The following is a 24,399-nucleotide window of genomic DNA, read 5'->3' on the forward strand; positions in this document are numbered from 1 at the left end:
ACACACAAGGACATGCTGTATCACACACACACATGCTGAATCACACACACACACCGACATGCTGAATCACGCACAAACATGCTGAATCACGCACAAACAGACATGGTGGATCACACACTGACTTGCTGAATCACTCACACACATGCTGAATCACACACACCGACATGCTGAATCACGCACAAACATGCTGAATCACGCACAAACCGACATGGTGGATCACACACTGACTTGCTGAATCACTCACACACACACGGACACGCTGAATCACACACAGACATGCTGAATCTCGCACAAACATGCTGAATCACGCACAAACAGACATGGTGGATCACACACAGACATGCTGAATCTCGCACAAACACACAGACATGTTGAATGACACACACACAGGCATGCTGAATTACACATAAATACAGAGACATGCTAAATCACACAGACATGTTGTATCACAGACTCACAGACATGCTGAATCACACACACACAGACATGCTGAATCACGCACACACAGACATGCTGAATCGCGCACTCACAGACATGCTGAATCACGCGCACACAGGAGTGCTGAATCACACATACACAGACATGCTGAATCACACACACACACAGATGCTGATTCACACATACACAGACATGCTGAATCTCTCACACGCAGACATGCTGAATCTCGCACAAACACACAAACATGTTGAAACACACACACGTACACGCTGAATCACGCACACACAGACATGCTGGATCTCTCACACACAGGCATGCTGAATCTCGCACAAACACACGGACATGTTGAAACACACACACATACATGCTGAATCACACACACACACAAACATGTTGAAACACACACACACAGGCATGCTGAATCACGCACACATGCTGAATCTCGCACAAACACACACACACGTTGAAACACACACAGACAGACATGCTGAATCACACAAACACACAGACATGCTGAATCACACACAGACATGCAGAATCACACACACACATGCGGAATCACACACAGACATGCAGAATCACACACAGACATGCGGAATCACACACAAACATGCTGAATCACGCACAAACCGACATGCTGGATCACACACAGACATGCTGAATCACACACACACATGCTGAATCACACACACACACAGACCTGCTGAATCACGCAAAAACATGCTGAATCCCGCACAAACAGACATGGTGGATCTCACACTGACTTGCTGAATCACTCACACACACACACGGACACGCTGAATCACACACAGACATGCTGAATCTCGCACAAACATGCTGAATCACGCACAAACAGACATGGTGGATCACACACAGACATGCTGAATCTCGCACAAACACAGACATGTTGAATGACACACACACACAGGCATGCTGAATTACACATAAATACAGAGACATGCTAAATCACACACAGACATGTTGTATCACAGAGACTCACAGACATGCTGAATCACACACTCACAGACATGCTGAATCACGCACACACAGACATGCTGAATCACATACACAGACATGCTGAATCACACACACACTTACACGCTGAATCACGCACACACAGACATGCTGAATCTCTCACACACAGACATGCTGAATCTCGCACAAACATGTTGAAACATGCACACTTACACGCTGAATCACGCGCACACAGACATGCTGAATCTCGCACAAACACAGACATGTTGAATGACACACACACACAGGCATGCTGAATTACACATAAATACAGAGACATGCTAAATCACACACAGACATGTTGTATCACAGAGACTCACAGACATGCTGAATCACACACTCACAGACATGCTGAATCACGCACACACAGACATGCTGAATCACATACACAGACATGCTGAATCACACACACACTTACACGCTGAATCACGCACACACAGACATGCTGAATCTCTCACACACAGACATGCTGAATCTCGCACAAACATGTTGAAACATGCACACTTACACGCTGAATCACGCGCACACAGACATGCTGAATCTCTCACACAGACATGCTGAATCTCGCACAAACACACAAACATGTTGAAACACACACACGTACACGCTGAATCACGCACACACAGACATGCTGGATCTCACACACACAGACATGCTGAATCTCGCACAAACACGTTGAAACCCACACACGTACACGCTGAATCACGCACACACAGCCATGCTGGATCTCACACACACAGGCATGCTGAATCTCGCACAAACACACGGACATGTTGAAACACACACACATACATGCTGAATCACGCACATACACACAAACATGTTGAAACACACACACACAGACATGCTGAATCACGCACACACATGCTGAATCTCGCACAAACACACACATTGAAACACACAGACAGACATGCTGAATCACACAAACACGCACATGCTGAATCACACACACAGACATGCTGAATCTCACACACAGACATGCTGAATCACACACACAGACATGCTGAATCACACACAGACAGACATGCTGAATCACACACTCACAGACATGTTGAATCACATACACAGGCATGTTGAATCACACACAGACATGCTGAATCACAGACACACAGACATGCTGAATCACACTCTCACAGACATGTTGAATCACACACATGCTGAATCACACACATGCTGAATCTCACACATGCTGAATCACACACCGACATGCTGAATCTCACACACACACACACAGACATAGACATGCTGAATCTCACACACATGCGGAATCACACACACATGCTGAATCACACACACATGCTGAATCACACACACATGCTGAATCTCCCACATGCTGAATCACACAGACATGCTGAAACACACGGACATGCTGAAACACACATGGACATGCTGAATCTCGCACAAACACACAGACATGTTGACTGACACACAGACCGACATGCTGAATAACACACAAACAAACAGGCATGCTGAATTACACATAAATACAGAGACATGCTAAATCACACACACAGACATGTTGTATCATAGAGACTCACAGACATGCTGAATCACACACGCACACATGCTGAATCACGCACACACAGACATGCTGAATCGCGCACTCACAGACATGCTGAATCGCGCACTCACAGACATGCTGAATCACACACAGACACGCTGAATCAGGCACACACAGACATGCTGAATCACGCACACACAGACATGCTGAATCACGCACACACAGACATGCTGAATCACACATACACAGACATGCTGAATCACACATACACAGACATGCTGAATCACACATACACAGAGATGCTGATTCACACATACACAGACATGCTGAATCTCTCACACACAGACATGCTGAATCTCGCACAAACATACAAACATGTTGAAACACACACGTACATGCTGAATCACGCACACACAGACATGCTGGATCTCACACACACAGGCATGCTGAATCTCGCACAAACACACGGACATGTTGAAACACACACACATACATGCTGAATCACACACATACACACAAACATGTTGAAACACACACACACACACACATGCTGAATCACACATACACAGTCATGCTGAATCACGCGCACACACATGCTGAATCTCGCACAAACACACACACACGTTGAAACACACACAGACAGACATGCTGAATCACACAAACACACAGACATGCTGAATCACACACACAGACATGCTGAATCACACACACAAACATGCTGAATCACACACAGACAGACATGCTGAATCACACATTCAGACATGTTGAATCACACACACAGGCATGTTGAATCACACACACAGACATGTTGAATCACACACACAGACATGTTGAATCTCACACACAGGCATGTTGAATCTCACACACATGCTGAATCACACACCGAAATGCTGAATCACACACACACACAGACATGCTGACTCACACACACGCTGAATCATACACACATGCAGAATAACACACATGCTGAATCTCCCACATGCTGAAACACACACGGACATGCTGAATCTCACACAGACATGCTGAAACACACAGACATGCTGAAACACACACGGACATGCTGAATCACACACAGACTTGCTGAAACACACACGGACATGCTGAAACACACACGGACATGCTGAATCACACACACACAGACATGCTGAATCACACACACAGACATGCTGAATCTCACACACACACACACACACACATGATGAATCACACACACACACAGACATGCTGAATCACACACACAGACATGCTGAATCTCACACACACATGCTGAATCTCTCACACACAGACATGCTGAGTCACACACAGACCCGCTGAATCACACACACTGACATGTTGAATCACGCACACACAGACATGCTGAATTACGCGCACACAGACATGCTGAATCACGCACACACAGACATGCTGAATTTCGCATAAACACACAGACATGCTGAATCACACACACACATGCTGAATCTCACACTCACAGACCTGCTGAATCACACACACACAGACGTGCTGAATCACACACACAGGCATGTTGAATCACACACACAGACATGCTGAATCACAGACACACAGACATGCTGAAACACACACAGACACACTGAATCACACACACACACACACACACACATGTACATGCTGAGTCACACACACAAAGACATGCTGAATCACACACACATGCTGAATCACACACACATGCTGAATCACACACACATGCTGAATCACACACACATGCTGAATCTCACACACATGCTGAATCACACACAGAAATGCTGAATCACAGAAACACAGACTTCTGAATCACACACACACAAACAGATATGCTGAATCACACACACAGACATGCAGAATCTCACACAGACATGCTGCATCACACGCAGACATGCGGAATCACACACGTGCTGAATAGCACACAGACATGCTGAATCACACACACACATGCTGAATCACACACAGACATGCTGAATCACACACACACATATGATGAATCTCACACACACAGGCATGCTGAATCACACAACCGCACAGACATGCTGTATCTCACACACACACACACACACACACACACACACATGCTGAATCACACTCACACACATGCTGAATCACACACACACACACATGCTGAATCACACACATTCTCAATCAGGCACAGATATGCTGAATCACACACAGACATGCTGAATCACAGAAACACACAACCCGCTGAATCTCACACACACAAACACAGATTTGCTGAATCACACAACAGAAACGTTGAATCTCACACACAGACATGCGGAACCACACGCAGACATGCTGAATCCCACACAGACATGCTGAATCTCTCACACATGCTGAATCACACACAAACACACAGATATGCTGAATCTCACACACAGACATGCAGAATCTCACAGACATGCTGAATCACACGCAGACATGCGGAATCACACACACACATGCTGAATCGCGCACACACACGCATGCTGAATCACACACAAACATGCTGAATCACGAACAGACAGACATGCTGGATCACACACATGCTGAATCACACACACACACAGACATGCTGAATCTCACACACACACACATGCTGAATCACACACACACATGCTGAATCACACACACATGCTGAATCACACACATGCTGAATCTCACACACACAGATATGATGAATCTCACACACACAGACATGCTGAATCACACAACCTCACAGACATGCTGTATCTGACACACACACACACACACACACATGCTGAATCACACACACAGACATGCTGAATCACACACACATGCTCAATCACACACATGCTCAATCAGACACAGACATGCTTAATCACACACTGACATTCTGAATCACAGAAACACACAGACCTGCTGAATCACACACACACAAACACAGATTTGCTGAATCTCACACACAGACGTGCTGAATCACACAACAGAAACGTTGAATCTCACACACAGACATGCGGAACCACACGCAGACATGCTGAATCTCACACACTAAGACATGCTGAATCACACGAAGACATGCTGAATCACACGAAGACATGCTGAATCACACGAAGACATGCTGAATCACACACAGACATGCTGAATCACACACACATGCTTAATCACACACAAACATGCTGAATCACACACAGAAATGCAGAATCACACACAGACCGGCATGCTGAATCACGCAAACACACAGGCATGCTGAATTACACACAACTACAGAGATATGCTAAATCACACACACAGACATCCTGAATCACACACACACAGACATGCTGAATCGCACAGACATGCTGAATCACAGAGACACACACATGCTGAATCACACACACACAGACATGCTGAATCACACACAGACATGCTGAATCACAGACACAAACATGCTGAATCACACACACACACATGCTGAATCACACACACACAGACATGCTGAATCACACACACATGCTGAATCACACACAGACATGCTGAATCACACACACAGACATGCTGAATCACCGAGACACACAGACATGCTGAATCACGCACTCACAGACATGCTGAATCACGCACACACAGACATGCTGAATCACGCACACACAGACATGCTGAATCACACACAGACATGCTGAATCACAGAGACACACACATGCTGAATCACACACACACAGACATGCTGAATCACACACAGACATGCTGAATCACACACACACAGACATGCTGAATCACAGAGACACACACATGCTGAATCACGCACACGCAGACAGGCTGAATCACACACACAGACATGCTGAATCACCGAGACACACAAACATGCTGAATCACGCACACACAGACATGCTGAATCACGCACACACAGACATGCTGAATCACGCACACACAGACATGCTGAATCACACACACACCTACATGCTGAATCACACGCACAAAGACATGCTGAATCACACACAGACATGCTGAATCACACACAGACATGCTGAATCTCACACACATGCTGAATCACACACAGACGTGCTGAATCACACACAGACATGCTGAATCACGCACAGACATGCTGAATCACACACAGACATGCTGAATCATACACACATGCTGAATCACAACAGACCTGCTGAATCACACACACAGACATGCTGAATCACCGAGACACACAAACATGCTGAATCACGCGCACACAGACATGCTGAATCACACGCACAAAGACATGCTGAATCACGCACACACAGACATGCTGAATCACCGAGACACACAAACATGCTGAATCACGCACACACAGACATGCTGAATCACACACACACAGGCATGCTGAATCACACACACACAGACATGCTGAATCTCACACACACAGACATGCTGAATCACACACACACACACAGACATGCTGAATCGCGCACACACCTACATGCTGAATCACACGCACAAAGACATGCTGAATCACGCACACACAGACATGCTGAATCTCTCACACACATGCTGAATCACACACACACCTACATGCTGAATCACACACACACACACATGCTGAATCACACACACACCTACATGCTGAATCACACGCACAAAGTCATGCTGAATCACGCACACACAGACATGCTGAATCTCTCACGCACATGCTGAATCTCTCACACACATGCTGAATCTCACACACACATGCTGAATCATACACACATGCTGAATCACACACAGACCTGCTGAATCACACACCAACATGCTGAATCACACACAGACATGCTGAATCACAGAAACACACAGACACGCTGAATCGCGCACACATGCTGAATCACACACAAACACACACGTGCTGAATTACGCACATACACAGACATGCTGAATCACACACAGACATGCTGAATCACACACAGACATGCTGAATCACACACACACATGCTTAATCACACAGACACGCTGAATCACAAACACATAGACATGCTGAATCACACACACACACACATGCTGAATCTCGCACAAACACACAGACATACTGGATCACACACAGACAGACATGCTGAATCACACACGGGCTGAATGACATACACACACACACATGCTGAATCACACACAGACGCTGAATCACACACAAACACACATGCTGAATCACACAAACACACACACATGCTGAATCACACAGGCTGAATGACACACACACAGACATGATGAATCACACAGACACGCTGAATCATACACACACAGACATGCTGAATCGCACACAGACACGCTGAATCATACACACAGACATGCTGAATCACACACACTCAGACATGCTGAATCACACACAGACACGCTGAATCATACACACAGACATGCTGAATCACACACACTCAGACATGCTGAATCACACACACACACGTGCTGAATCACACACAGACGCTGAATCACACACACACGCTGAATCACACACAAACACAGACATGCTGAATCTCACACAAACACACAGACATGCTGAATCACACACAGGCTGAATGACACACACAGACATTATGAATCACACAGACACGCTGAATCATACACACACAGACATGCTGAATCACACACACACATGCTGAATCAGACACAGACGCTGAATCACAGACAAACACACAGACATGCTGAATTACACACCATCACACAGACATGCTGAATCACACACAGGCTGAATGACACACACACAGACATGATGAATAACACAGACACGCTGAATCATAAACACAGACATGCTGAATCACACACACCGACGCTGAATCACACACCAACGCTGAATCACACACCGACGCTGAATCACACACCGACGCTGAATCACACACCGGCGCTGAATCACACACCGGCGCTGAATCACACACCGACGCTGAATCACACACCGACGCTGAATCACACACACACGCTGAATCACACACACACGCTGAATCACACACACACGCTGAATCTCACACACACGCTGAATCACACACGCGCGCTGAATCACACACCGCGCTGAATCACACACCGACGCTGAATCACACACCGACGCTGAATCACACACACACGCTGAATCACACACACACGCTGAATCACACACACACGCTGAATCACACACACACGCTGAATCACACACACACGCTGAATCACACACCGACGCTGAATCACACACCGACGCTGAATCACACACCGACGCTGAATCACACACCGACGCTGAATCACACACCGACGCTGAATCACACACCGACGCTGAATCACACACAAACACCCAGAAATGCTGAAGCACACGCACAGACATGCTGAATCACAAACAGACCTGCTGAATTACACACACACAGACATGCTGAATCACACTCACAGACCTGCTGAATCTCACACACAAACGTGCTGAATCACGCACACACAAACATGCTGAATCACACAGACAGACATGCTGAATCGCACGCAAACACACAGACATGCTGAATCTCACACACACACAGACGTGCTGAATCACACACACAAACATGCTGAATCACACACACAGACGTGCTGAATCACGCACACACAGACGTGCTGAATCACGCACACACAGACGTGCTGAATCACGCACATACAAACCTGCTGAATCACACACACAATCCTGCTGAATCACACACACACAGACATGCTGAATCACACACACAGACATCCTAACTCTCACACACACACATGCTGACTCTCTCACAAACACACAGACATATTGAATCACACGCAAACACACACATATTGAATCACGCACAAATACACAGACATGCTGAATCGCACACACACACAGACATGCTGAATCACACACACAGACATGCTGACTCTCACACAAACACACAGACATATTGAATCACACACAAACACACACTTATTGAATCACGCACAAACACACAGGCAGGTTGAATCACACACAAACACAGACATGCTGAATCACACACCGGCTGAATGACACACACACACACAGACATGATGAATCACACAGACACGCTGAATCATACACACACAGACATGCTGAATCACACGCACTCAGACATGCTGAATCACACAGACAGGCATGCTGAATCACACACAGACGCTGAATCACACACAGACGCTGAATCACACACAGACGCTGAATCACACACAAACACAGACATGCTGAATCTCACACAGGCTGAATGACACACACACACAGACATGATGAATCACACAGACACGCTGAATCACACACACTCAGACATGCTGAATCACACACAGACACGCTGAATCATACACACACAGACATGCTGAATCACACACACACACACACACATGCTGAATCAGACACAGACGCTGAATCACAGACAAACACACAGACATGCTGAATTACACACCATCACACAGACATGCTGAATCACACACAGGCTGAATGACACACACACAGACATGATGAATAACACAGACACGCTGAATCATAAACACAGACATGCTGAATCACACACACACAGGCTGTGTGTGATTCAGCCTGTGTGCTGAATCACACACCGACGCTGAATCACACACCGACGCTGAATCACACACCGACGCTGAATCACACACCGACGCTGAATCACACACCGACGCTGAATCACACACCGACGCTGAATCACACACAAACACCCAGAAATGCTGAAGCACACGCACAGACATGCTGAATCACAAACAGACCTGCTGAATTACACACACACAGACATGCTGAATCACACTCACAGACCTGCTGAATCTCACACACAAACGTGCTGAATCACGCACACACAAACATGCTGAATCACACAGACAGACATGCTGAATCGCACGCAAACACACAGACATGCTGAATCTCACACACACACAGACGTGCTGAATCACACACACAAACATGCTGAATCACACACACAGACGTGCTGAATCACGCACACACAGACGTGCTGAATCACGCACATACAAACCTGCTGAATCACACACACAATCCTGCTGAATCACACACACGCAGACATGCTGAATCACACACACAGGCATCCTAACTCTCACACACACACATGCTGACTCTCTCACAAACACACAGACATATTGAATCACACGCAAACACACACATATTGAATCACGCACAAATACACAGACATGCTGAATCGCACACACACACAGACATGCTGAATCACACACACAGACATGCTGACTCTCACACAAACACACAGACATATTGAATCACACACAAACACACACTTATTGAATCACGCACAAACACACAGGCAGGTTGAATCACACACAAACACAGACATGCTGAATCACACACCGGCTGAATGACACACACACACACAGACATGATGAATCACACAGACACGCTGAATCATACACACACAGACATGCTGAATCACACGCACTCAGACATGCTGAATCACACAGACAGACATGCTGAATCACACAGACAGGCATGCTGAATCACACACAGACGCTGAATCACACACAGACGCTGAATCACACACAGACGCTGAATCACACACAAACACAGACATGCTGAATCTCACACAGGCTGAATGACACACACACACAGACATGATGAATCACACAGACACGCTGAATCACACACACTCAGACATGCTGAATCACACACAGACACGCTGAATCATACACACACAGACATGCTGAATCACACACACACACACACACATGCTGAATCAGACACAGATGCTGAATCACAGACAAACACACAGACATGCTGAATTACACACCATCACACAGACATGCTGAATCACACACAGGCTGAATGACACACACACAGACATGATGAATAACACAGACACGCTGAATCATAAACACAGACATGCTGAATCACACACACACAGGCTGTGTGTGATTCAGCCTGTGTGCTGAATCACACACCGACGCTGAATCACACACCGACGCTGAATCACACACCGACGCTGAATCACACACCGACGCTGAATCACACACCGACGCTGAATCACACACCGACGCTGAATCACACACCGACGCTGAATCACACACAAACACCCAGAAATGCTGAAGCACACGCACAGACATGCTGAATCACACTCACAGACCTGCTGAATCTCACACACAAACGTGCTGAATCACGCACACACAAACATGCTGAATCACACAGACAGACATGCTGAATCGCACGCAAACACACAGACATGCTGAATCTCACACACACACAGACGTGCTGAATCACACACACAAACATGCTGAATCACACACACAGACGTGCTGAATCACGCACACACAGACGTGCTGAATCACGCACATACAAACCTGCTGAATCACACACACAATCCTGCTGAATCACACACACACAGACATGCTGAATCACACACACAGACATCCTAACTCTCACACACACACATGCTGACTCTCTCACAAACACACAGACATATTGAATCACACGCAAACACACACATATTGAATCACGCACAAATACACAGACATGCTGAATCGCACACACACACAGACATGCTGAATCACACACACAGACATGCTGACTCTCACACAAACACACAGACATATTGAATCACACACAAACACACACTTATTGAATCACGCACAAACACACAGGCAGGTTGAATCACACACAAACACAGACATGCTGAATCACACACCGGCTGAATGACACACACACACACAGACATGATGAATCACACAGACATGCTGAATCACACACACACAGGCTGTGTGTGATTCAGCCTGTGTGCTGAATCACACACCGACGCTGAATCACACACCGACGCTGAATCACACACCGACGCTGAATCACACACCGACGCTGAATCACACACCGACGCTGAATCACACACCGACGCTGAATCACACACCGACGCTGAATCACACACCGACGCTGAATCACACACCGACGCTGAATCACACACCGACGCTGAATCACACACAAACACCCAGAAATGCTGAAGCACACGCACAGACATGCTGAATCACAAACAGACCTGCTGAATTACACACACACAGACATGCTGAATCACACTCACAGACCTGCTGAATCTCACACACAAACGTGCTGAATCACGCACACACAAACATGCTGAATCACACAGACAGACATGCTGAATCGCACGCAAACACACAGACATGCTGAATCTCACACACACACAGACGTGCTGAATCACACACACAAACATGCTGAATCACACACACAGACGTGCTGAATCACGCACACACAGACGTGCTGAATCACGCACATACAAACCTGCTGAATCACACACACAATCCTGCTGAATCACACACACACAGACATGCTGAATCACACACACAGACATCCTAACTCTCACACACACACATGCTGACTCTCTCACAAACACACAGACATATTGAATCACACGCAAACACACACATATTGAATCACGCACAAATACACAGACATGCTGAATCACACACACACACACACACATGCTGAATCAGACACAGACGCTGAATCACAGACAAACACACAGACATGCTGAATTACACACCATCACACAGACATGCTGAATCACACACAGGCTGAATGACACACACACAGACATGATGAATAACACAGACACGCTGAATCATAAACACAGACATGCTGAATCACACACACAGGCTGTGTGTGATTCAGCCTGTGTGCTGAATCACACACCGACGCTGAATCACACACCGACGCTGAATCACACACCGACGCTGAATCACACACCGACGCTGAATCACACACCGACGCTGAATCACACACCGACGCTGAATCACACACCGACGCTGAATCTCACACACGCTGAATCACACACAAACAGCCAGAAATGCTGAAGCACACGCACAGACATGCTGAATCACACAGACAGACATGCTGAATCGCACGCAAACACACAGACTTGCTGAATCACACACACACAAAAGTGCTGAATCACGCACACACACACATGCTGAATCACACACACAGACATGCTGACTCACACACACACACAGACATGCTGAATCACACACACAGACATGCTGAATCACACACACAGACATGCTGACACACACACACATGCTGACTCTCTCACAAACACACAGACATATTGAATCACACGCAAACACACACATATTGAATCACGCACAAATACACAGACATGCTGAATCGCGCACACACAGACATGCTGAATCACACACACAGACAGCTGAATCACACACACAGACATGTTGAGTGACACACACACAAACATGCTGAATCGCACACACACAGACATGCTGAATCACACACACAGACATGTTGAGTGACACACACAAACATGCTGAATCGCACACACACACAGACATGCTGAATCACACACTCAGACATGCTGAATCACACAGATACACAGACATGTTGAATCACACACACACACAAACATGCTGAATCGCACACACACACAGACATGCTGAATCACACAGATACACAGACATGTTGAATCACACACACACACCGACATGCTGAATCACACACACAGACATGCTGACTCTCACACAAACACACAGACAGGTTGAATCACACACAAACACAGACATGCTGAATCACACATAAACACATGACCTGCTGAAGCACACAAGCATACCGACATGCTGAACGGTAGCACGGTAGGACAGTGGGTAGCACTGTTGCTTCACCGTGCCAGGATCCCAGGTTCGATTCCCGGCTTGGGTCACTGTCTGTGCGGAATCTGCACGTTCTCCCTGTGTCTGCGTGGGTTTCCTCCGGGTTCTCCGGTTTCCCCCCACAAGTCCCAAAAGACGTGCTGTTAGGCGAATTGGACATTCTGAATTCTCCCGCTGTGTACCCAAACGGGCGCCGGAGTGTGGCGACTAGGGGCTTTTCACAGTGACTTCATTGCAGCGTTAATGTAAGCCTACTTGTGACAATAAAATTATTATTATATATTATTAATTTCACACACGCAGACATGCTGAATCTCATATACACAAGCGGAAACGCACAGACACACAGACAGAATCGCACAGGCAGAATTACACAGGCACACAGGGATAATCACACACACCTGTAGTATCACACAGATGCGCACACGCAGGCGGAGTCACACGTACGCATGCAAACAAACACACACACGCAGACATCCTCCCCACGTGCCCTCCCCCTCGTGCCCTCCCCCTCTTGCCCTCCCCCCTCGTGCCCTCCCCCCTCGTGCCCTCCCCCCTCGTGCCATCCCCCCTCGTGCCCTCCCCCCTCGTGCCCTCCCCCCTCGTGCCCTCCCACCTCGTGCCCTCCCCCCTCGTGCCCTCCCCCCTCGTGCCCTCCCCCCTCGTGCCCTCCCCTCTCGTGCCCTCCCCTCTCGTGCCCTCCCCCCTCGTGCCCTCCCCCCTCGTGCCCTCCCCCCTCGTGCCCTCCCCCCCTCGTGCCCTCCCCCCCCCTCGTGCCCTCCCCCCCCCTCGTGCCCTCCCCCCCCCTCGTGCCCTCCCCCCCCCAGCTCGTGCCCTCCCCCCCCTCGTGCCCTCCCCCCCCTCGTGCCCTCCCCCCCCCCCTCGTGCCCTCCCCGAGAAACGTAATCCGACATATTTGAGAGAATTTACTTTGGAACTTGTTGCTCCGAGTTCTAGATTTTCCCGACCTCTCTGAGCATTTAGCCCCCCCAGCACCGTCCTTGGAGGAGGCGAGGAGCATGTACAGCGCGCGGGAGGTAAAAGGATATCAGTAACGTTGTGAATTGACCCATGACCGCACTCTCCTGGTGTCCTGTAGATGCAAAGGGACTTTCAAATCCAGCAGAGGTGGAAATTCTCCGGGAGAAGGTTTACGCTTCGCTCGAATCGTATTGCAAACAGAAATATCCGGATCAGCTTGGCAGGTGAGTGGGATGATGAGGGCGTTACAGGCTGAGCACATCCCCCTCGGGACAGGGTCCGGGATGGACAGTGCACTGGGACAGCTTTCCCCCCTCGGGACAGGGTCCGGGATGGACAGTGCACTGGGACAGCATTCCCCCCCTCGGGACAGGGTGTGGCATGGACAGTGCACAGGGACAGCTTTCCCCCCCTCGGGACAGGGTCCGGGATGGACAGTGCACTGGGACAGCATTCCCCCCCTCGGGACAGGGTCCGGGATGGACAGTGCACTGGGACAGCTTTCTCCCCCCCTCGGGACAGGGTCCGGGATGGACAGTGCACTGGGACAGCATTCCCCCCTCGGGACAGGGTCCGGGATGGACAGTGCACTGGTACACCTTTCCCCCCCCCCCCTTCGGGACCGGGTGTGGGATGGACAGTGCACTGGGACAGCTTTCCCCCTCCCTCGGGACAGGGTCCGGGATGGACAGTGCACTGGTACACCTCCCTCCCCCCCCCCCCCCCCCCCCCCTTCGGGACAGGGTCCGGGATGGACAGTGCACTGGGACAGCTTCCCCCCCTCGGGACAGGGTGTGGGATGGACAGTGCACTGGGACAGCTTTCCCCCCCCCCTCGGGACAGGGTCCGGGATGGACAGTGCACTGGGACAGCCTTCCCCCCTCGGGACAGAGTGTGGGATGGACAGTGGACTGGGACAGCTTTCCCCCCCTCGGGTCAGGGTGTGGGATGGACAGTGCACAGGGACAGCTTTCCCCCTCCCTCGGGACAGGGTGTGGGATGGACAGTGCACTGGGACAGCATTCCCCCCCTCGGGACAGGGTGTGGGATGGACAGTGCACTGGGACAGCATTCCCCCCCCCTCGGGTCAGGGTCAGGGATGGACAGTGCACTGGGACAGCATTCCCCCCCTCGGGACAGGGTGTGGGATGGACAGTGCACAGGGACAGCTTTCCCCCTCCCTCGGGACAGGGTGTGGGATGGACAGTGCACTGGGACAGCATTCCCCCCCCCTCGGGTCAGGGTCAGGGATGGACAGTGCACAGGGACAGCTTTCCCCCTCCCTCGGGACAGGGTCCGGGATGGACAGTGCACAGGGACAGCTTTCCCCCCCTCGGGACAGGGTCCGGGATGGACAGTGCACTGGGACAGCATTCCCCCCCTCGGGACAGGGTCCGGGATGGACAGTGCACTGGGACAGCTTTCCCCCCTCGGGACAGGGTGTGGGATGGACAGCGCACTGGGGCAGCTTCCCCCCCCTCGGGACAGGGTCCGGGATGGACAGTGCACTGGGACAGCATTCCCCCCCTCGGGACAGGGTCCGGGATGGACAGTGCACTGGGACAGCATTCCCCCCCTCGGGACAGGGTCCGGGATGGACAGTGCACTGGGACAGCTTTCCCCCCCTCGGGACAGGGTCCGGGATGGACAGTGCACTGGGACAGCATTCCCCCCCCCCCTCGGGTCAGGGTCAGGGATGGACAGTGCACTGGGACAGCATTCCCCCCCTCGGGACAGGGTGTGGGATGGACAGTGCACAGGGACAGCTTTCCCCCTCCCTCGGGACAGGGTGTGGGATGGACAGTGCACTGGGACAGCATTCCCCCCCCCTCGGGTCAGGGTCAGGGATGGACAGTGCACAGGGACAGCTTTCCCCCCCCCTCGGTACAGGGTCCGGGATGGACAGTGCACAGGGACAGCTTTCCCCCCCTCGGGACAGGGTCCGGGATGGACAGTGCACTGGGACAGCATTCCCCCCCTCGGGACAGGGTCCGGGATGGACAGTGCACTGGGACAGCATTCCCCCCCTCGGGACAGGGTGTGGGATGGACAGTGCACTGGGACAGCATTCCCCCCTCGGGACAGGGTGTGGGATGGACAGTGCACTAGGACAGCATTCCCCCCCTCGGGACAGGGTCCGGGATGGACAGTGCACTGGGACAGCATTCCCCCCCTCGGGACAGGGTGTGGGATGGACAGTGCACTGGGACAGCATTCCCCCCTCGGGACAGGGTGTGGGATGGAAAGTGCACTGGGACAGCATTCCCCCCCTCGGGACAGGGTCCGGTATGGACAGTGCACTGGGACAGCATTCCCCCCCTCGGGACAGGGTGTGGGATGGACAGTGCACTGGGACAGCATTCCCCCCTCGGGACAGGGTGTGGGATGGACAGTGCACTGGGACAGCATTCCCCCCCTCGGGACAGGGTCCGGGATGGACAGTGCACTGGGACAGCATTCCCCCCCTCGGGACAGGGTGTGGGATGGACAGTGCACTGGGACAGCATTCCCCCCTCGAGACAGGGTCCGGGATGGACAGTGCACTGGGACAGCTTTCCCCCCCCCTCGGGACAGGGTCCGGGATGGACAGTGCACTGGGACAGCTTTCCCCCCTCGGGACAGGGTGTGGGATGGACAGTGCACTGGGACAGCTTTCCCCCCTCGGGACAGGGTCCCGGATGGACAGTGCACTGGGACAGCTTTCCCCCCCCCTCGGGACAGGGTCCGGGATGGACAGTGCACTGGGACAGCTTTCCCCCCTCGGGACAGGGTGTGGGATGGACAGTGCACAGGGACAGCATTCCCCCCCCTCGGGACAGGGTGTGGGATGGACAGTGCACAGGGACAGCATTCCCCCCCCCTCGGGACAGGGTGTGGGATGGACAGTGCACTGGGACAGCTTTCCCCCCCTCGGGACAGGGTCCGGGATGGACAGTGCACTGGGACAGCTTTCCCACCCCTCGGGACAGGGTGTGGGATGGACAGTGCACTGGGACAGCTTTCCCCCCCTCGGGACAGGGTCCGGGATGGACAGTGCACTGGGACAGCTTTCCCCCCTCGGGACAGAGTGTGGTATGGACAGTGCACTGGGACAGCCTTCCCCCCTCGGGACAGAGTGTGGGATGGACAGTGCACTGGGACAGCTTTCCCCCCCCTCGGGTCAGGGATGGACAGTGGACTGGGACAGCTTTCCCCCTCCCTCGGGACAGGGTCCGGAATGGACAGTGCACTGGGACAGCTTTCCCCCCCCCCTCGGGACAGGGTCCGGGATGGACAGTGCACTGGGACAGCTTCCCCCCCCCTCGGGACAGGGTCCGGGATGGACTGTGCACTGGGACAGCTTTCCCCCCCCTCGGGACAGGGTCCGGGATGGACAGTGCACTGGGACAGCTTCCCCCCCTCGGGACAGGGTGTGGGATGGACAGTGCACTGGGACAGCTTCCCCCCCTCGGGACAGGGTCCGGGATGGACAGTGCACAGGGACAGCTTTCCCCCCCTCGGGACAGGGTCCGGGATGGACAGTGCACTGGGACAGCTTCCCCCCCTCGGGACAGGGTGTGGGATGGACAGTGCACTGGGACAGCTTTCCCCCCTCGGGACATGGTCCGAGATGGACTGTGCACTGGGACAGCTTTCCCCCCCCCTCGGGACAGGGTGTGGGATGGACAGTGCACTGGGACAGCTTTCCCCCCTCGGGACAGGGTCCGGGATGGACAGTGCACTGGGACAGCTTTCCCCCCCCTCGGGACAGGGTGTGTGATGGACAGTGAACTGGGACAGCTTTCCCCCCTCGGGACAGGGTGTGGGATGGACAGTGCACTGGGACAGCTTTCCCCCCTCGGGACAGGGTCCGAGATGGACTGTGCACTGGGACAGTTTTCCCCCCCTCTGGACAGGGTGCACAGTGCGGCTGGAAAGCTTTCTCCCTATTCCTCTGGGTGCAATCATCCATGCGGATCTCACCTACACCCTAGACCCTGTTCCCGCCAGTCTTACACAGTGGTGTCTGCCCATGGCGGGCTTCACTCTGAATGCGCATGTTTACAGCGCTATCTGACTTGACAGCCTGTGATGTGCAAGAGGTGTGAGGGGGAAGGTTTATTCAGGCAGGAGTCCAAGAGGCGGAGGGGGAGGGGAGACTTGAGCAGGAGAGGAGGTGACGGTGGGGTAACGGGGGGTGGGGAGGTGGTGGTTGGTGGTGGTGGTGGTGGGTAAGTGAGGAGCAGGGTATGGGAGGTTACATTGGAGGGGGGAGAGCAAGGCGGCGAGGTGACGAGAGAGGAAGCAGAAAACGTGAGGACGTTACTTACGGGTTGGTGGAGATCAGATGAGCTTACCGGCTTGGGGGGGGGGGGCTTTTGACCGGTGATCGAGTAAATTGAGGGGTTGTGGGCAAGGTTATAGTGATAGCGAAATAGTGGTTAGTGGGTATACATGGGGCATTATAATAATCTTTATTGTCACAAGTAGGCTTACATTAACACTGCAATGAAGTTACTGTGAAAAGCCCCTAGTCGCCACAATCCGGCGCCTGTTCGGGTCACAGAGGGAGAATTCAGAATGTCCAAATTACCTAACAGCACGTCTTTCGAAACTTGGGGATTATAAAGGTGGATTGAAGTTATGAGGGTGGGTGGGGAGTTAAAGCTGGGAAGAAGGGGGTTTGACGGTATTGTGGAATACTAGAGGGTCTGCAGAAGTGCCGAGATACCTGGTACAGATTGTGGGATGTGGCTGTGCCTGACCTGTCCTCAGTGCTGACTTTACCTCCTTGCTGTACCTTTGTGTCTCCCTCCCTCTGGCCAGGTTTGCCAAGCTGCTCCTCCGCCTGCCTGCTCTACGCTCCATTGGACTCAAGTGCTTGGAGCATCTCTTCTTCTTCAAGCTGATCGGAGACACTCCCATCGACACTTTCCTGATGGAAATGTTGGAGGCGCCACACCAGATGTCCTGAGATGCGGGGCGCGTAGGGGAGGGAAGGGTTTGTGGTTGGTCAAGAACGGGACAAAATAGCTGGTCGCCCACCGCCCTTGCCCCTGCCCCCCCACCCACTCACCCCTCCACATACACACACATACACGCAAGGGTCTGAGAGGAAGCCAGGCGGACCTATTCTTGTGCTCCTGAGACAGATTGGTCAGAGTTGTGCGGCCTTTGGTTCTGTCCGTGCGACTGCCCCTCACCCCCCCCGTCCTGGCGTGGACCTATCGATGCTGCTTGAGCCTGCCACCTTGAGCAGGGCAACTCCTGGCGGACTCGACACGGATGTGGTTGAATGGAATGAAGGTGGAGCGACTCACATCGGGGTTGGGGGAGCGGTTCGCAGGTAGAGACGGCGATTCAGTTGTAAACCGAACCTGCCGTCGGCCGCCATTATCCAGACTCTCCCGAGCCGCTCGCCCGACCCACTTGTAACTACGTGACTCAATCTCACTGCTTTGGTGAGCCCCGCACGCCTCTCTACCGCGCGCTCGCTTGCCTCTTCGCCCTGCTCGTCCAGTGGGTTCGCTCGCCACCTTCCGAGGAATCTCAGTCGCTGAGGGGGTCTTCACTTCTTCAGATCCGCTGGGGATATCCTATTTCCTTTTATTTATTTAAACCAAGCCATGCTTTGGGCTCTCACAGACCTCGGGGTGGGGGGAGGAATGCTGGTGTGTGAGGCGGAGGTGTGGGGTGCCATTGTAGCGTGCTTACTCCTGAATCCGAAGCTGCCCTGTGTGTTTCAGCACTAAAACACGGATAGTGCTGAGAATCTGTGGCTGTCTGTGCAGGCAGGCATCTGGCAGCTGGGGAGAAACCCACCGCAGCGGAACAGACAGCCCTCTGTGGCTGTGAGAGGCCCAGGGAAACTAGTCTGATTCAGCTCCAGCCATAATCCTGAGTGGCAGCATGTTAACTGTCGGGAGTGGGTGGGAGAGAGTGAAAATATTAGTAAAATGCAGGCTTCAGGAGCTGGACTTGAGATATATTGTTGGGATAAAATCTAGAGCTTCACTCTGTATCTAACCCCCTGCTATGCCTTTCCTGGGGGTGTTTAATGGAGACAGTGCTGTGGGAGGTTTACCCTGCACCTAACCCCATGCTGTACCTATCCTGGGAGTGTTTAATGGGGACAGTGTAGAGGGAGCTTTACTCTGTATCTAACTCCGTGCTGTACCTGTCCTGGGAGTGTTTAATGGGAATGGTGTCGAGGGAGCTTTACTCTGTATCTAAAAGCGTGCTGAAGCCGAAGATACAAGCAAATTACTGCGGATGCTGGAATCTGAAACAAAAAATGAAAATACTGAACAATCTCAGCAGGTCTGACAGCATCTGTGGAGAGAGCGTGCTGAACCTGTCCTGGGAGTGTTTTTACGGGACAGTGTAGGGGGAGCTTTACTTTGTATCTAACTTCACACTGTAACTGTCCTGGGAGTGTTTGATGGGGACAGTGTAGAGGGAGCTTTACTCTGTATCTAACACCGTGCTGTACCTATCCTGGGAGTGTTTGATGGGGACAGTGTAGGGGGAGCTTTACTTTGTATCTAACTTCACACTGTAACTGTCCTGGGAGTGTTTGATGGGACAGTGTAGAGGGAGTTTTACTCTGTATCTAACCCTGTACTGTACCTGTCCTGGGAGTGTTTGATGGGACAGTGTAGAGGGAGCTTTACTCTGTATCTAACCCTGTGCTGTACCTGTCCTGGGAGTGTTTGATGGGGTAAGTGTAGAGGGAGCTCTACTCTGTATCTAACCCCGTGCTGTACCTGTCCTGGGAGTGTTTGATGGGGACAGTGTAGAGGGAGCTTTACTTGTAATTTATCCTGTGCTATACCTGTCCTGGGAGTGTTTGATGGGGACAGTGTAGAAGGAGCTTTACTCTGCATCTAACCCCATGTTGTACCCGTCTTGGGAGTGTTTGATGGGACAGTGTAGAGGAAGCTTTACTTGTAATTAATCCTGTGCTATACCTGTCCTGGGAGTGTTTGATGGGGCCAGTGCAGAAGGAGCTTCACTCTGGATCTAACCCCATGTTGTACCTGTCCTGGGAGTGTTTGATGGGACAGTGTCGAGGGAGTTTTACTCTGTATCTAACCCTGTGCTATACCTGTCCTGAGAGTGTTTGATGGGGACTGTGCAGAGGGAGCTTTACTCTGTATCTAACCCCATGCTGTACCTGTCCTGGGAATGTTTGATGGGGACAGTGTAGAGGAAGCTTTACTCTGTATTTAACCCCGATTTGTACCTGTCCTGGGAGTGTGTGATGGGGACAGTTAAGAGGGAGCTTTACTCTGTACCTAACCCCGTGCTGTACCCGTCCTGGGATTCTTTTCCTCAATGCTGTTGATCCCTATCCGAAGGTGTTGATCAAAGTGTCTTCATTACCAGATAATCAGGGCAGTGGCTGGAAACTAGACCTCTAGCTGGGTAACGAATTCGGGAGAATCTTTCCTTTAAAGCTATGCTCCTTCCAGCTGTGACATCAGCTCTTTGCACATTTGCAGGTAGCTTTGATTTACTGAGGCTCAGAGTATATTTAAAGCATGTTTTACAGAATAATCACAATGTAATGTTTTAAGATTTGTATTTTGCTACCAAACCCATTAAAAAGATAACCATTGCAACTCGAACCGCAGCCCATGTGCCTCAAATGTTTATTGGTCGCTGAGGGCAAGCCTGACTGCCTGTTCTCTTATTCATTGCCAGGGTGAGGGTTTCTCTGAAGGCTAGGATTCATTGCCCCATCTATAGTTGCCCTTGAGAAGTTAGGGGTGAGCCACCACCTTGAACCTCTGTGGTCCCTGTGACGTAGGTACACCGACAGTGTTGTTACGGGAGGGAATTCCAGGATTTTGACCCAGTGACAGTGAAGGAACAGCGATATGTGTGTAAATCATAGAATTTACAGTGCAGAAGGAGACCATTCGGCCCATTGAGTCTGCACCGGCCCTTGGAAAGAGCACCCTACCCAAGCCCACACCACCCTCTCCCAGTAACCCCACCCAACCTCTTTTTTTTTTGTGGACACTTAAGGGCAATTTAGCATGGCCAATCCACCTAACCTGCACATCTTTGGACTGAGAGGGGAAACCGGAGCACCCGGAGGAAACCCACGCAGACACGGGGAGAACGCGCAGACTCTGCACAGAGAGTCACCCAAGCCGGGAATCGAACCCGGGACCCTGGAGCTGTGAAGCAACTGTGCTAACCACTGTGCTACCGTGCCGCCCATGAAATGAAAGAAGATTCACTAGCGATTCACCCGCATGTACAATGGATCGATGGTCTCCTGTGCAATGTGAGTTGATGGGGAGCCAGTCAGAAACTTATCACCCCGACATGGAGTTGACCCCCCCCCCCCCCCCCCCGAGTTGCAGTCCACCCTCACCAATCTATATCATGTTACTGGCAAAACCCGAGCTTGGCTTCCTCGACCTTTTTGAGGTTTGGGGTTGCCCGTGGGTGATGGTGCGAGGGGAGCAGGTGGGAGAAGGCTCAATCTCTCCTGGGACCAGTCTGCTCAGTGGCTGTCTGAAGAGAGGGTGAGTGGATGGAAGGAAGGGTTAAGCCCCTCTGCTGCTTTCAGTCTGTCCAGAGTGTATGTTTTGGGAAGCGAGAGGGTGAATGAAAGAGCCCTTTGTGAAGGGTTGGTAGGGCAGGGGATAGACAGAGAGAGAGAGACTGGGGTGAACATTTCTTAATGAGAGGTGATTGCTGCAGAAGTGCCTTCAACCTCATCATTGCACCCGTTTGACAAAATTAGTGGGTGTTTTGCAAGGGTAGGGTTGATGAGCTTGTGTTTTTGGGTGGGTCTTGCATGTTGACCAGTGACTGACTCCCACAAGACATTACATTGACTGTGTGCGTGTACGCGCCTGAGTACAGATGTGTGTCTGTGTAGTATGTGTCTATATGCATCTCTGTGTGGGCGAGTGTGCCTGTCAGTGTGGGCAATTGTGTCTGTCCCGCCAGTGTGTGAGTCTGTTAATGTGTGTGCTCACTCACTCCGTAGACCTCTTCTT

At 51.3% G+C, this 24,399-nt stretch overlaps 1 protein-coding gene across 4 annotated transcripts in view; it reads left to right on the forward strand.

The window, feature by feature from the left end:
* The window catches only part of rxrba (retinoid x receptor, beta a), a 126,937-nt gene extending 103,930 nt beyond the window's left edge, over positions 1-23,007 (forward strand). For all 4 annotated transcript variants that reach the window (XM_072475250.1, XM_072475248.1, XM_072475251.1 and 1 more), the window contains 2 exons: positions 15,516-15,621; positions 20,204-23,007. In XM_072475250.1, the coding sequence (XP_072331351.1) occupies positions 15,516-15,621; positions 20,204-20,351 (254 nt within the window). In that variant the 3' untranslated portion in view covers positions 20,352-23,007. The remainder of the gene's footprint in view (positions 1-15,515; positions 15,622-20,203) is intronic.
* The last annotated feature ends 1,392 nt before the right edge of the window (positions 23,008-24,399 follow it).

This window comes from Scyliorhinus torazame, chromosome 14 (assembly GCF_047496885.1).
Source record: "Scyliorhinus torazame isolate Kashiwa2021f chromosome 14, sScyTor2.1, whole genome shotgun sequence".
Classification (NCBI taxonomy): domain Eukaryota; kingdom Metazoa; phylum Chordata; class Chondrichthyes; order Carcharhiniformes; family Scyliorhinidae; genus Scyliorhinus; species Scyliorhinus torazame.